The sequence below is a fragment of the Pelophylax lessonae genome, assembly GCF_965119305.1.
Source record: "Pelophylax lessonae genome assembly, chromosome: 1".
Taxonomy (NCBI): Eukaryota; Metazoa; Chordata; class Amphibia; order Anura; family Ranidae; genus Pelophylax; species Pelophylax lessonae.
In genome coordinates, this window is record NC_138768.1 from 503,694,226 (window position 1) to 503,710,697 (window position 16,472).

General features: G+C 48.1%; 1 protein-coding gene across 1 annotated transcript in view; it reads left to right on the plus strand.

Annotated features, from left to right (window-relative positions):
* The first annotated feature begins 395 nt into the window (after positions 1–395).
* MEX3D (mex-3 RNA binding family member D) overlaps positions 396–16,472 on the plus strand; it is a 42,577-nt gene continuing 26,500 nt past the window's right edge. Inside the window, exon 1 of the mRNA XM_082243191.1 lies at positions 396–1,228. Within this exon, the coding sequence (XP_082099317.1) occupies positions 430–1,228 (799 nt within the window). The 5' untranslated portion in view covers positions 396–429. The remainder of the gene's footprint in view (positions 1,229–16,472) is intronic.

Genomic DNA, 16,472 nt, shown 5'->3' on the forward strand with positions numbered 1-16,472 from the left:
TGTTAGCAGAAACCATCCATCTCTTGTTCCCTCCGCTAATGTTGGCTGAGTTGACGTCACATGCCGGCCGGCTTTGCTGGGCGCGGCTTTCCTCCCATCCTCGCCAGGCTCCCTCACGTGATCGAAGAAAGGCGCGGCCTGGCGCAGAGTGGGCGGAGCCGACCTCCCACCTCTCCAACTAATTCCCGTTTAGAAAGTCAGTTTGACTGACAGGGTCTTACCAGCCCTCCTTCATCCAATAGCCTCGCGGGGAGAAAGACTCGTTCCCACCCACCCAGCTTGCGGTCGCCTGGGAGTGGGAGGAGTTTGCGCGCGCGTTTGTTGTGGGTGTCACCTTACGGCATGAGCGCACACGGCATGCAGCAAACAAAAGGGGTGCCAGGCGGGAGCGCGCACGACTCGGGAACGAGCAGAGGTGGCAGTGTAAGCATGCAGGAGCTCCGGGGGGAGGAGGAGCCGGGTGGAGAGGGCCCCCGGGGGCCACATGAGGGGGACATCAAAGGAGAGTCGGGCCCCCGGGGGCCACACAGAGAGCACTTGAATCACGAGACGCTGACGTCAACTGGACTTGATGTGTCCCAATTTCAACCCGACTCCGGCGATGTCCAGGAGTCACCGCGGAGCCTGGGCCCAGTGGATCTCCAGCTTCTAGAGCAGTGTCCGATGGGACCCCGGGATCCCCTGACGTGTGTTCGGCCGGCAGAGGTGGGTCCAGTGGACGCCGAGCAAAGGGATGCTTCAGAGGAGGACACCGAGCATCAACAAGCAGAGCCTGGGGATCTGACCACCACATACACCTTCAAACCCATATTCCCAACGGAACCTCTTCTCAGACCCCTGCTTAGCGTCCAGGCCAACCTCTACCCAGCACAGGCTCAGTCCTATGACAAAGCTGGCCACCACAGTGCGCGGGAAGCCTCCTTTCTACCTCCAGGGATGACCCCCTCCTGTGTCCACCTCTTCCCCCCAGAGCCTGCAGATGATGAGTTCCCTCTCATTCTGGACCCCATCTCTTCCCTGGGGCTCCATGACCACCATGATGGAGAGGAAGCTGACATGGAGCTACCTGGCTCGGGCTCTCCTAGCCCAGAACCTGGAGGGGATCCCTTCGCAGGGATGGCAGCCGATCACTTGCTGGTCCACGAAGTCCGCAGAAGAGGCGTCAACATGACCGAGGGGGTCTCAGTGCCCAGCTCCGAGCATGTGGCTGAGATTGTGGGAAGGCAGGGTCAGTATGTGTACTTTACACTTTATCTTTGTGCCCATTGTCTATGTCCACTAGTATGGTGGAATGCTGATCATGCCCATTGATTAGTGGTCCTCTCTGATGTCACCCTGACAACTGTACTCCGGGTATGGCTTTACAGCATAGTTACATTGGTCTACCTTGGACCAATGGAAGTATGTCCTACTTGTGGGAGTTGGAAATCTCTAGTAGTTACGACAGTGATTGCCGTTCTATAGGTCCTGTGCTAAGTGGCTGTCCTGTTGCATAGTGAATACAGGGGGATCCCTTAAAGCACAGGTGTCAAACACAAGGCCCGCGGGCCGAATGTGGCCCCCCAGGCCATTTCATGTGGCCCTCACTCCTCTCCTGCACCTGTGGCACCCCCCTTGTCTCTGCCCCCACCTTGTGTCTGTAGTCCACAGCAAAGAGGACAGAACTCCTTTTCCAGATCCTGCACTCCTCTGTGCAGCTGTAGAAAGGCTCCTCTTTGCCCCCCCGGGACATGGGGTGCTCTGGACATCTAATCCTACAGATGTAACCGGCCCTTTGAGGGCAACCCTAATGCTGATGCGGCCCGCGATGAAATGGAGTTTAACACCCTGCCTTAAAGTATTCGTAAAGATTTCTCTGATGTCACCCTGACAACTGTACTCCAGGTATGGCTTTGCAGCATAGTTACATTGGTCTACCTTGGACCAATGGAAGTATGTCGTACTTGTGGGAGTTGGAAATCTCTAGTAGTTACGACAGTGATTGCCGTTCTATAGGTCCTGTACTAAGTGGCTGTCCTGCTGCTTAGTGAATACAGGGGGATCCCTTAGGCCCCTTTCACACAGGCGGACCGTTCAGATCCGCCTGTTTTTTTTTTTTTTTGTTTTTTTTTTGCGGATCTAAACGGTCCCCCCATGCATTCCTATGGGGCAACGGATGGCAGCGGAGATATGTCCGCTGACATCTGATCCGTTCCGTCAAATCTGGATGGATGCAAACCCTATTTTCCATCCGTCCAGCGGATCGGATGAGAACGGACAGACGGTCCATTCCCATCCGATTTCCCCCAAAGAGATGCATGGGGAACTGACAGCTGTGTCTCCGCACACAGCATGGAGACACAGCTGTCCTCCTGTTGCTCAGCGGGGGGATCGGCGGCTCGATCCCCCGCTGAGAAACGGCATCCCTCTGACAGACGGATAGTGTGAAAGGAGCCTTAAAGTGTTCGTAAAGGCTGAATGGTTTTCACCTTTGGGAACATGTTATAGGCACCACCCATTTTTCTGGTGAAACATGTAACCTGTTACTGCTCCACCGTCTCTAGTGACAGCAAGCAGGGGATATTCTCCACCCCCGCTCACTGTCACAATATAAAACACTGACTCCACCCAGCTACATCGTTCATTCTCAGTTCTGCGAATGGGAAACTACAAGTACCAACAGCCTTGTAGCTGCCGGTTTGTAGTTCTCAATGAACTACCATGGCGCTGTTGCGTGCTCTGGTAGTTCAACCTTTTCTTGTCAGCTTATATCTGCCTTACCATATGAGGTACAAGCAGATACACTAACAAGTTTGCAGGAGTCCTGCATGGCACCTGTGATCATCTGATCACGAGTGCAAAGCTTTACAGCAGGGATCTTCAAACTATGGCCCTCCAGCTGCTGCAGAACTACAGGTCCCATGAGGCATTGTAAAACTCTGACATTCACAGACATGACTAGGCATGATGGGAATTGTAGTTCCTGAACAACTGGAGGCCCATTATTTGATGACCCCTGCTTTACAGGCTCCAAGTACAAAACATGTACAACTTTTTTTAACCTGCATTCTTCATTTTAAAGTTGAACTTCTCCTTTCACTGCATTAAGGTAAAAAAAAACCTTGAGTTCATCTCTCCCCCCTTCCAGCCCACTATACTTACCTGATACTTACCAAGCACAACTGCTCTACTGGGTCTCTCCCTCATTGGCTCAGACACAGCAGCAGGATCCATAGGCTCCTGATGCTGTCCATTACAGCCAGTGAGGAAGGAGCATGGTTGAGCCCCGTTCGGTGACAGTGAGCACGCACAGTTGCCTCCATAGTAAGCCGCTTGCTATGGAGGCACTTGGTGGGGTCTAAGAAAAGGAGGATCAGGGCAAAACCATTGCACAGAGCAGGTAAGTATCACATTTTTATTCTAAAAAACAATGCATTTACTATCCCCTTTAAAGCAAACCTAAAGTTACTGTTATTCACTGAGAGTAAGCAGTTTTTTTAATTGCAGAAGACATGGCTTGTCTGGTCTGCAATAAAATATACCTACTTGCTTGCTCAGTGATGCCCACGCATGTAAAATGTGCAGCTAATCTTACAGCAGTCGACCCAGTCCCTGTGTCCTGCACATGTGTACGACTGACGTCATCCCACGCTGGCCAATGAAGATGGGCAAAAACTGGCACGTCGGCAAGGTATGGGGTAGTTGGAGGAAAGTGGACTATTTGCTGTTTTAAAGAGGAAGTAAACCCTCCTCTGCAAGTTGTACCTATAGTTACGCCTATAAGACTTGCCTATAGATACTGTAAATATCTCCTAAACATGTACCGTTTAGGAGATATTTACCTTACATGCAGCCAGTGACATCACAGGCGCATGCACTCTGAAGGAACGGCTGCTGCCTTTCCTTCAGAGCCCCGTGCCGTGACCGTTGGCTCCCGCGCGCGTGCGCGGGAGTGACGTCACCACGGCTCCGGCCAATTGGATGGCCGTATGCCGTGATCCCGGAAGACGGGCGACTGAACATGCCGCCTGTCATACAGCTAAGCGGGTGGCATGGCGGGGGCTCGTTCTAAGATAAGTATTTCATAATGAGCTAGTATGCGATGCATACTAGCTCATTATGTGTTTCTCTTTCAGGTTGTAAAAAAAAAAAAGTTAAACGAGTTTACAACCTCTTTAAATTCTGCTTTAGGTTGGCCATAGATGGATTGAAATTAAGCCAGTTCAGCAGAGACCAATCAAATTTCAAACCAACTCTGGTGGTTCCTGTTCAAGAGGAGTTGACCTAGTCAACAGAACTTTTGGAAAACCTTGTGTTTGAACAGTGTAATCTTGCAGTGGAGTCATCCCACTGTCGGAATACAATCCGTTCCTTTTTTTTTGATCAGCTGGCTGATTGACTAAAGAAAAATAACAATTCCTCTATGGACAGCCTGTCATGGTGCCATTTACTGAATACCTTGAGTTTTTTCTGAATGAATAGACCTTTGCCTCTCCACCTCCAATTCAAGAACACCTTGTATTAACTGAGAGAAATATAAGGTCTCCTGTGTATGGCACCCGTATCAAGCAAGCACCACCCCCCCCCCTGGTTTCTTCTATAGAGCAGAGTAGCAGCTTGGCATGGGACCTGGAAGACGCAGTAATTTCTTTTTAACTTTCATAGATATGGTATATGCATACACACATTGGTCCAAGCCGAACCATTGTACCTACCGGTATGCAGTAAAAGCCTACCTCAAATGCAGCGTTAAAGCATAACAAAACAAGACGTTGAGAACAGTCAGGTTTTTTTTTTTTTTTTATCGCAGAAGAGATATGCAATTCCTCTTCTGCAATAAAGTACATTTTCCTGCCTGTTTGCAATCCTCTGCGGGATGTATACTGACCTGCGCATGCATAGCTCAGTTTACATTATGACACTCTGCCAGCGTACCGGGATGATTGCACTCCCATGCATCCACAGGAGTGACCTAATCCTGCAGCAGCCAATCAAAATGTCCAAATACCAGAACCCAGAGAGATGTTAGCAAGGTTGAGGACTTCGCAGGCATCAGACTGTTGGAACTGAGATACGTATTTATCTCTTTAGTTCTGCTTAAAAAGCCAATTCTGGGCGATATCTATTTTGTCCCCCCCCCCCCAACCCATCCTATCATGTGTTGAAGCAGAACTAAACGCATCGATTTAACAGTTTTGCAAAACAGTGGCATACAATGAATAATTGTCATAGTTGCCAGCGTTCCTGTGTTGGCTTTTAACTGTCAAGCCATTCAATGGTGCCATTCCTAGCCGATCACATGTGCAGCACCATTGCAACTGCAGCTCAAACAGTGGCCAAGATGGCAGCCTCCTTACTGTAAAGGATATAAGGTTTAGTTCTGCTTTAAGTTTTTTTATCATCTGGTAAAGTTACTTATACTCTCCTGAGTCTCTCTATTCAGGTCCCTCAATGATGCTGTTTCTGCCTGTGGTGACAGCCCAGTGCTGCACATTATCCCCCACCAGCTGGTTCCATTCACTCCTCTCAGCCCAAGATCAGTCCTTTTCTGCATCCTGAGCTGACTCCTTTACTGGCCAGCCAGTCTGAAGTGTCCACATCACGCAGGCAGTGACACATACAGGAAGGAAACAAAACAGGAGAATTGGGCAGGGAACTGGAACTTTTTTTTTTTTTTTAACCCAGCAATTTGAAAGAAGGGGCGGCAGGGAAGAATGAAAGGGGGTTCACTTTTATCCTGAAGTTGTGCTTTAAATTTTTTGTTTTTATCTACTAAGATGTAAAGTGTGCAAGCACAAGTCTTCAGGTTACTTTGCAAAACATCTATTGGCGAAGTGTCGTGTCTTTGTTTTTTCTCTGAACCCCCCCCCCAACTTTTTCATCCAGTATATGCTACCTTGAGACACATGGCATCATTGGCTATCACATCACAGAAAGAATGCCCCAGCAATGTTAAATCCAGTCAGATTTCTCATGCGATATTTTTGAAAAGATACAATCATTTGTGGTACAAAATTTACATTGAGGTTGGCAGGAGGAACCACTGAGTGCTGCTGTGGGAGATGTTTAGGGTCTGCTCTCCTTGGAAGTTTGTTTACCAGCAGACTCTGGTGGGCTCTTGAAAAGGACAATGTTCAGTGCAGTGAAAAAGAGTATTTACAGTCTTCCTGTGCAGGAAGTTTGTTTTGCCAGGTAAAAAAAATGTATCCATGTAAAGTGACAGTATCCCTGGAAAGGGCATTCCCCAACCCTTATTTAATTACTTTGTCCGCATTCCTTTGCAGCTCCTCTGCAGGGAGCGAACACTGCCAGACACCTCAGGGTATGGAGCATGTGATCTGCTCAGTTTTTACTGTCCAGGCCAAGCAACCAGTCGCTAGGCCAAAGCAATATCACAGCACCCAGGGTAGTTATAGCCATATTCCCCCAAACTTGATAATACAGTTGGTCTCAGGGGCAGCTGCAGAGAAGCAAGGAGCTGGAATTGGTGCAGGTAGGGGGGTGTCCTTTCTAGAGACACGGTCACTTTGCCTTGCATTGGCATGGTGACTGGTTTATTTAGGGTCCGTTTAAAACTACATGTCCAGCCAAGACTGCCAACTTGTGCCCAACTCCAAGCACAACAAAATCTACCCTTGTAGTTAAGTCTAGGTGTAGAGAAATCTGATTACCATATTCCTTGCTCTGGCAAGCTCCCACCATCTGAGCAACCAGTCCTTAGTCACACTTATCTGCTCACATACAATGTTGGAATGACTGAAATTGTCCATTGGCAAGGCTTTAAAAGCCTTTGCAGCTCATAAATTTAAATTTGCCATGAATGAGGTAAAATCATTGCTGTCAGGGCTCATTTACACTAGCAGGTGGGGGCGGTATAACAATGTGGTTGAACCACTTTTTTCTGCCCCCAATCACTACATGCATAGTGTGTGCGCATGCTGAGATGCTTTGGTTCACAGCTGCAGCAAAAATGATACCTCCTGTTGCATTTGGCAGGCAGGAGCACCCACTGAATGTGACCCATGAATGGGGGCGCTTGTAGTCCATTCACACTCCAACAGGGCTACAAGCCACTGATTGTGGGTGCAATGCTCCGCAGGCTGCTTTGAAAAAATGTGTATCTTTTAAAAAAAAAAAAAGTGAACTTATCCTTTAAGGACACACCAAGGCTACTAGATCCCCAAAATGTCACCTCTGCACAGTGTTTAGGCTACATTCACACCTGAGCGTAGGGTTTTCACGCGTTTTTACCGCGATTTTAACGTTTTACAGGCGTTTTATGTGCAGGCGTTTTTTAGATTGAATAGAGACCAATGGGAAAACACCTGTAATCTGCCCAAAAAGAAGCTCAAGTACTTTTTTGAGCGTTGGGTGCTCACAGCGTCAAAATGCTCAGATGTGAACAGGGGCCATTGAAATGAATAGGGTTTGTCTTGTTGGGTGTTTTGAGAGCTGATCCTAGAGCAGATAAACTCCCCCAAAACGCCTACATGTGAACGGAGCCTTAAGCTGATGTAGAAGAGATTGGGTGGCTTTACTGCCGCCTGAACCACTTCTGATAAGTCAACAGCTTATGAAAAATTAATCGCTTTAGTGGCCATGGATTTTTTTTGGAAGCAGCTAACAAGTTAATCAAGTGCTGGGCCATATGAAAAAAAAAAACCCTTCACTGGAAAATTACTTAGGACCCCCAAATGTATAGCCCAATTTTTTATAATGTGAAAGAGGTTACGCCGAGAATCGTGATCTTTATTTGTATTTGCATCTGCATGGATTGTTTTAAGCTCTCCAAAATGTTCTCTTTTGACACTAAAATAATCTTCTAATATCAATGTGAATTGTGCTCTGCCTAAAGACCGTGACTTCTGCATAGTACTGTATATTTGTCATATACAGTATCTCTCAAAAGTGAGTACACCCCTCACATTTTTGTAAAATTTTTTATATCTTTTCATGTGACAACATTGAAGAAATTACACTTTGCTACAATGTAAAGTAATGAGTGTACAGCTTGTATAACAGTGTAAATGTGCTGTCCCCTCAAAATAATTCAACACACAGCCATTAATGTCTAAACCGCTGGCAACAAAAGTGAGTACATCCCTAAGTGAAAATGTCCAAACTGCGCCCAGTTAGCCATTTCTCTTTCGTTCATTGACAGACAGCTCCATATCATCTTAGACCCTTGGGTTATGCTGCTCTCCGTAGGAGTCGGACTCTAGGCAGAAACAAGTTTGACTATGCCTATAGGGCACTCCTAGGGGGTAAACTGCTACTTCCTGCTATAGGACCTGGGTTTTTTTTCTGCCTAGTCAGAAGGACCTAGTTCCTTGCTGGGATCTCAGGTCCTGGCATTTTTTTTCTTTTTAAACTGAATTTTTTTTTTCTTTTATTTTCTGTTACCGTGAGAACTACAATCAACTGCCGGACTGGGCGACGCACTGGATATCCTGAATCCTTATGGTCTTCCCAGTCTGGCAAGCGAGCGTGACCCAACTTTAGCTCCGCTCTCGGTTGGCCGCGACATAGCCCCCCCTGGACAGGAGCTGGCCAGCGAGGGAAACTCCTCACGAGGATGCATAGCCCTGGTCACGACACTAGTCACGACCTGAGTTGCAAAGAACCTCTGGCCTGCGGCACCTCCATTCCAAGATGGTGCTGTGGACTGCCAGGTGTGGTGCCCGCTCGGTTCCCAGGTGTGGGGAGTTGTCCCCCCCCCTCTCCTCTGGGGAATTGAGGGTGGACGTGGGCCACCCCCAACAATGGTTGGTGGGCCTCCTTTGTACCCTTCCTTTTCACATGGTGACCCCTCACTAGGGGGGTCCCCCTGCACAAATCACAAATGGTCTCCACTGTCGAGGTGGTTCCAATTGCTCAGTTCCGTATCAGGCCTCTACAAAATGAGATTCTTGCCAAATGGGACAACAATCCTTAATCTCTGGACAATCTGGTCCGGTTGAGCCGGGGTGCAAGGGTATCTTTGATTTGGTGGCTCTGTTCCCTGCCACTTCGACAGGGGAGGTGGGAAGTCCTTTCTCCTCCTGTACTGGACAGTGGTTTCCACGGACGCCAGACTGTCCAGGTTGGGAGGTGTCTTTGGGCACAGATTCGGCCCAAGGGGTTTGGACTTGGGAGGAGTCCAGTCTCCTGATCAATATCCTGGAGATTCGGGCGATCAGGCTTGCCTGTCCTTGTGGACAGATCGTCTGCTGGGGTACCCGGTAAGTATTCAATCGGCAATGGTCATAGGTCAATCAAGGGGGCACCAAAAGTGCCCTAGCGCCCAGAGAAGTAGCTGGCATTCGAGGTGGGCAGAATGTTATGTTCCAGCCATCTCGGCTGTGCACATTCCAGGGGTGGAAAATTGGCAGGCGGACTACCTCAGTCAACAGGCGTTGGAGCCAGGCAAATGGTCTCTTCACCCAGAAGGGTTTCAACAACTGTGTTCTCCGGTGGGGGGACTCCTGATGTGGACCTGTTGGCCTCTTGTCTCAACCGGAAGGTTCAGAGGTTTGTGGCAAGATGTTGGGATACTTTGGCCGCCGCCGCCTATGCGCTGGTGGCCCCTTGAGGTCAGTATTGTCTGAATTATGCTTTTCCTCCACTACAGCTTCTGCTGAGACTTCTGCAAAGAATCGAGGCAGAAAGGATTCCAGTCATTCTGGTGACTCCAGGACGAGAGATCTTTCCTCCCTCTCAGATAATATCATTTGTCTCAAGGGTCGGTCTTCATTCTGCTTTATGGTCGCCTGCTTTAACGGCCTGGCTATCGAAAGCCAGGTACTGGAAGATAGAGGTATGTCTGTTTTGGTGATTCCTACACTGCTTAAAGCTAGAAGATCTACTTCTAGTAGAATTTCATAGTTTGGAGGGTGTAAATTTCTTGGTGTCTCGGGGGGGGGGGGGGGTTTCCTCCCTTCTCCCCTTCTCCCCTCCCTTCTCCCCTCTCCCTGTTCCTTTTCGGTGTCCCATCTGCTGGAGTTTCTACAGTGTTTGGCTCTGGGCACCATCAAGGGCCAGATTTACACCTTGGTCATTTATTCCAATAGCCGTTGGCTGCAAATTCTTTGGTTCACACTTTCGTCCAGGGGGTTCACCACTTGGCTTCTCTGGTAAGGTCCCTGGTACCTCCGTGAAACCTCAATCTAATACTGTCCGTTCTTCAAAAACAGTCTTTTAAAAATATTCGTGAAATTCCTCTGCTTACTGTCACAGAAGGTGGCCTTTCCTGGTGGCTATTTCTTCTGCAAGCACGGTGTCGGAGCTGGCTGCGTTGTCCTGTCTGTCACCTTACCTGGTTGTTTCACAAGAACAAAGTGGTGCTCCGTCCCTGTCAGTCGTTCCTTCCTAAGGTCGTCTTGGATTTCCACTTGAATGAACATTGTGTTGCTTTCCTTGTGCCCTAAGCCGTAACATTCTAAACAAATTGCTTTACATTCCCTGGATGTGGTTCATGCAATCGGTGTACCTGGCAGCGACTGGGTTGATTCGGAAATTGGATTCCTTGTTTTCCTTACAGATGGATCTCGTAAGGGACAGGCTGCATCTGCGGTGACCATCTGGCAGATGGTGGTGATGGCCTATTCCATCAGGGGCCAGGTTCCTCTTTTCCCTGTTAAGGCGCATTCAACAAAGGCGCTTAGTGCCTCCTGGACCTTTCGTCATCAGGTGTCAGTGGTCCAGGTGTGCAAGGTGGCCACATGGTCGTCTGTGCATACATTCGCAACGTTTTTTACAAGGTGGATGTACTCGCATCTGCAGATGCTGCTTTCGGCTGCAAAGTTTTGCAGGCTGCTGTTGCTGAGGCTCCTGCCTCTTGAGGGTGTATGTTTTCTGTTGGTGAGCTCCAGTTCTAGTTGAGCTCCTGGTTTATCTGGTTGGCTATCTTTAGCCCTTTTGGGAATTGTATTGCGGTGTTTCCCACCCCTCATGTTACTGCTTTGGGACGTCCCAAGGGTTAAAGTTGAGATAAAGCTGTGTACGTCAATGAACGAGAGAACTGGATTTTTGTCTTACCGGAAAATCTTTTTCTGCGATGTTGGAGTTGGGTTATGTATTCTTCTGAGACTGCTTGTTAGAAAACGGGAATCCTAGAGCAGGAAGTGGAGTATGCCCCCTATGACTGCTGTATAGGCGTAGTCCAACTTGTTTCCGCCTAGTGTCCTACTATGGGAGCAGCATAACCCAAGGTTCAAAGAAGATATGGAGCTGTGTCCGTCAATGAACTTCAGAGAAAAGGATTTTACGGTAAGACAAAAATCCAGTTTTTCCTTCCCCAGTGTCATGTAACTCATTAGTGTTACAAGGTCTCGGGTGTGAATGGGGAGCAGGTGTGTTAAATTTGGTGTTGGCGCTCTCATACTGGTCATTGGAAGTTGAACATAGCACCTCCATAGCAAAGAACTCTTGAGGATCTGAAAAAAATTATTGCTCTACATAAAGATGGCCTAGGCCGGTGATGGCAAACCTTAGCACCCCAGATGTTTTGTAACTACATTTCCCATGATGCTCAACTACACTGCAGAGTGCATGAGCATCATGGGAAATGTAGTTCCAAAACATCTGGGGTGCTAAGGTTCTCCATCACTGGCCTTGTCTATAAGAAGATTGCCAAGACCCTGAAACTGCAGCTCAGTGGCCAAGATCATACAGCAGCTTAACAGAACAGGTTCCACTCAGAACAGGCCACACCATGGTCAAACAAAAAAGTTGATTGCACATGCTCAGCCTCCTATCCAGAGGTTGTCTTTGGGAAATAGACGTATGAGTGCTGCCAGCATTCCTGCAGAGGTTGAAGGCCTGTGGGGTCAGCCTGTCAATGCTCAGATCATACACCACACACTGAATCAAATTGGTCTGTGTGGCTGTCGTCCCAGAAGGAAGCCTCTTCTAAAGATAATGCACAAGAGAGCCAACAGTTTGCTGAAGACAAGCAGACTAAGGACATGGTTTACTGGAACCATGTCCTGTGGTCTGATGAGACCAAGATAAACGTATTTGGTTCAGATGGTGTCAACTGTCAAGCATGTATGGCAGCAACCAGGTGAGTTCAAAGACAATTGTCTTGCCTACAGTCAAGCATGGTGGTAGGCGTGTCATGGTCTGTGGCTGCATGAGTGCTGCCAGCATGCGGGAGCTACAGTTCATTGAGGGAACCATGAATGCCAACATGTACTGTGACCTAATGAAGCAGAGCACAATCCCCTCCCTTTGGGGACTGGGATGCAGGGCAGTATTCCAACATTCTTGCTAAAGAAGCTGAGGGTTAAAGGTGATGGACTGGCCAAGCATGTCTCCAGACCTAAACCCTATTGAGCATCCTCAACGGAAGGGGCAGAAGCGCAAGATCTCAAACATCCACCAGCTCCGTAATATCATCATGGAGGAGTGGAAGAGGACTCCAGTGGCAACCTGTGAAGCTCTGGTAAACTCCATGCCCAAGAGGGTTAAGGCAGTGCTGGAAAGTAATGGTGGCCACATAAAATATTGACACTTGGGGCCTAATTTCGTAATTTTCACTTCGGGTATACTCACTTTTGTTGCCAGTGGCCTAGATATTAATGGCTGTGTTTTTTTTTCTTTTTTTTTTTTTTAGGTATTTTGAGGGGACAGCAAATTTACACGGTTATTCAAGCTGTACACTCACTACTCTACATTGTAGCAAAGTGTAATTTCTTCAGTGTCCCATGAAAAGATATAAAATATTTACAAAAATGTGATGGGTGTAATCACTTTTGTGAGATACACTATATGTATATAGTGTATGTGTGAGAGTGTTTTTCAATAACTCTGAGCTTGACAGATTTGCTTGCAATCTAGGAGCCAGCTAAAAAGGTTAGGAGCCAGTTTTAACTAACATCTTGTGAGTGGAAAATGTAACCTTCTTTAACCCTTTCACAGCTAGAGCAGTTTTTGCACACATTTTGGAAAAAAATTAGGCCTGAAGATTACATAAAACCCACAATAGATCTTCTGAAAGCCGACGCACTAGAGAATAAAACAGTGATAGTTTTAATATATATTTTTTTATATATTACACAATATTACACTGGGCTAGGAAACACTATTTTAGTAAAAAAAAAAAAAAAACACATTAAAAGTTTAATTTTGGGGGCACAAAACGCAATAAATTACCCAATTTTTGGTAAAATATATAAAAGCTGAGGTTTGGTTGCAGAGTAGATACCCAACATGCCAAACCTTAAACAGAGACAACCCTATATTTTCCATAGGCGACTCTTTAACCAGTTGCCGACCACCTGCTGCAGATTTACTGCGGCAAGGTGGCTCGGTTGCGCAAATTGATGTTCCTAATATGTCGCCCGGCGGATATCGGATTGGCTCCGGAACTGATCACTAATCAGGACCTGCTGATCGATTCTGGTGAATCCCAGAACGTCCTGTGCCTGTGTAATGTACTCAAAGGCACAGGAAATTATGCAATCTCCCTGACACCAGTACACATAGGCACACTCCCCCAGTTAACCCTTTCACTCCATCAGTGTCACTGTATACAGTGTACAGATAATTTACTGATCACTGTATTATCATCACTGGTGACGCCAGTTAGTGGTAGCTGGCGTCAGTCCCAGATAGGTTTAGGGTACCTGCCATATATTCCCTAATAAATATTTAACCCCTTCACTACCCTGTTAGTGTCACTATTATAATGTACATATCTTTTTTCTGATCACTGTATTCGTGTCACGGGTGACGTCAGTTAGCATTACCATTAGTTAGCGTCCAATCCAGGATAGTGTCAGATTACCTTTTTAATACATTTTTACTCTTTGATTGCTAGTGACACATGCGCACACACTAAACACCTCCGTTGCTAGTATAGTGTCTGAACGGATCAACATCTTTGATCTGATCAGAACTATATTAGCCTCCCCAATAGTTTAGTGTTCCCAAAAGAGCAGTGTTAGCAGGATCAGCCCCGACACCTGCATTTTAGCTCATCTGCCCAGCCTCCAAGCTCTGACCACAGACTAGTGGTCCCTGCTAATGTCAGGCGTACCCGACCCCCGTTCTTCTGTTGCTGAGGTACAACAATCGCATGGTCCTCATATGCAGCAGGGTGTCGTTACTACTGCCGCTCAACCTGGTGAACTGGCAAGAACCAGCGGCCTAGTACATCCTAGTCGTAGACAAATCGGCACTGCGTTAACATACTGTGGCGAGTTCCATAAGTGCAGTGGCTAGCACAAGTAGTGTCCCACAGCCACCAGGAATTAGAATACAGGCCCCTAGAGCCGATAGTGTCCTTTCTGATATGCTTCCAAATCCTGATTGGGAGCCCACCACTTCTGCTGCGCCTGTCCTATTCCCCCCCCCCCCCCATTCACTGGCCAACCCGGACTTCAAGTGGAAACAGCCGATTTAACTCCCCTTGGTTTTTGAGCTATTTTTCCACGGAAGATCTGTACATATTTATTGTGGACCAAAGCAATCAATTTATCGCTGCAAACCCAAATTTGATCCTTGCCAGAGAATTTGCGTGGAAAGGTATCACCGTTTCCGAATTTAAAATCTTTATGGGCCTATCCCTCATCATGGGCATTGCTAAAGAGTGAGTTGTGGTCATATTGGTTCACTGACCGTGTTCATCATATGCCCAATTCTCTGCTGCCATGGCCAGGACCAGATACGAGCAAATCTTGCGGTTCATGGATTTCAATAACAATGCACTGTCATCCTCGGTAACCCTGGATATGACCTGCTCCACAAAATTCTGCCCCTCGTAAACCATTTCAACCAAAAAATTGCAGCCTTGTATACGCCCCAACAAGCTGTCTGTGTTGAGTCCCTGATTAAATTTAATTTAAAGTTCATTGACAGATGCAACTCCATATCTTCTTGACCATTGGGTAATGCTGCCCCCTACAGGAGTAGGACACTAGGCAGGAAACGGCTTTACCATACCTGTGGGGCAATGCCTGCAATCACACCTACTCATTCTGCTATAGCCTGTGTTTCTACCTAGTTTAGGAGTAGGACCTAGTTCCCGGATGGGACTTTGGTCTTAGCTTGTCTTTTTTATTTTAAAGGGAACCTTTGTTAAAAATTAAATTTTTTAGCTAGTTCTGTTCCTGAGAGAACTACAATCAACAGCTGGCCTGGGTTTTGGACTGGATATGCTAGATCCTTAAGGTCTCCCGGCCAGCGAGCGTGTGCAGGTTACAGCCCAGAGCTAAGCCTCGCCACGACAAATCCCCAACGGATGGGGGCTGGCCCGCGAGTGAAACACCACCGGGACGGACACAACCTGGTTTGGCTAGGTCGCAGTGTACCCCTTGGCCATCGGCACCCCCACCTCGAGTGGAGAGGTAGTCTGTCCGGAGTGGCGCCCACCCGATGTCATTGGTATGGTGAGTAGTGTTCCCCCATGGCTCTTGCGGTCTCGGAGTGGTCGTGGGCCCCTCGGGATGGTCAAACCCCTGGGTTCCCTTCCATTCCCCCAGCCCCTCTAACAGTCACAGTGCGGTTGTTGCTGACCGGGCTTTCCAGATCGCACACAGGGGTCTTTGAGCAAGTTCCCAGCCCCCTGGGGATTAGTGACTGGGGCAGGGATGTCTTTTGGGCTCCCTGCGGCGGTTATAGGCTTGAGCGGGAGCGGATGTTTCTTCATCCATGGGTCTGTGCCTCGTGGCTGGATCAGGCAGAAAATTGAGGCTGCGGCTTGCGGCTGTCTGGGTACCATGTCAAGCTGTCTGGGTACCATGTCAAGCTGTCTGGGTACCATGTCAAGCTGTCTGGGTACCATGTCAAGCTGTCTGGGTACCATGTCAAGCTGTCTGGGTACTATGTCAAGCTGCCAGAAGTGCCTGACTGAGCTGACCAGCGGATGCTGACGGATCGCCTCACATGGCCAGATCAGGCCAAAAATTGAGGCTTGCGGCCTATTCCCGGCTGTCAAAGTACCAAGTCAAGCTGGCGCATGCCAGCGGCTGACGGAGCTGGTTGAGTGACTGACCAGGCTGTCCGAGCAGTCCGATCTGCTGATCAAGCTGATGGCAGACCCACGACCGGATCGGGCCCCAAAATTAGACCACGGCTTTGAAGCCTACTTGATGCTGACTGAGCTGCTGACTGGGGTGATAGAGCAGCAGATGGGCATCCGGGTCTGCGTCTACGCACTTCGGGTGCTCTGCAGTGAGGATGCTTCCTTTCTTACTGCACATGCAAGGGCGCTGGTGGATGCACTGATTGTATCAGTGACGAAAATGTTACCATGGGGGGGGGGGTGCCGGTCCCCTCGGGGCCCGCAGATCCCCTTAAAGGTGGCAAAGGTACTCACTTTTCCCACCTACTGTGACAAAATTGTCAGGCTTCAGTGGCGTTGTTCTAAACCTCATAATGGTAACCACACGGTGTGGCTAAAAAAACTGGACTGCGGTACAGGCTTCTAAAAAGGCTCTACAGATCTCCCCTTTATGAGAGACCTCCCATTTGCAGGGTTCGTACGGTCATTAAAAACCTGGAAAAGTTAT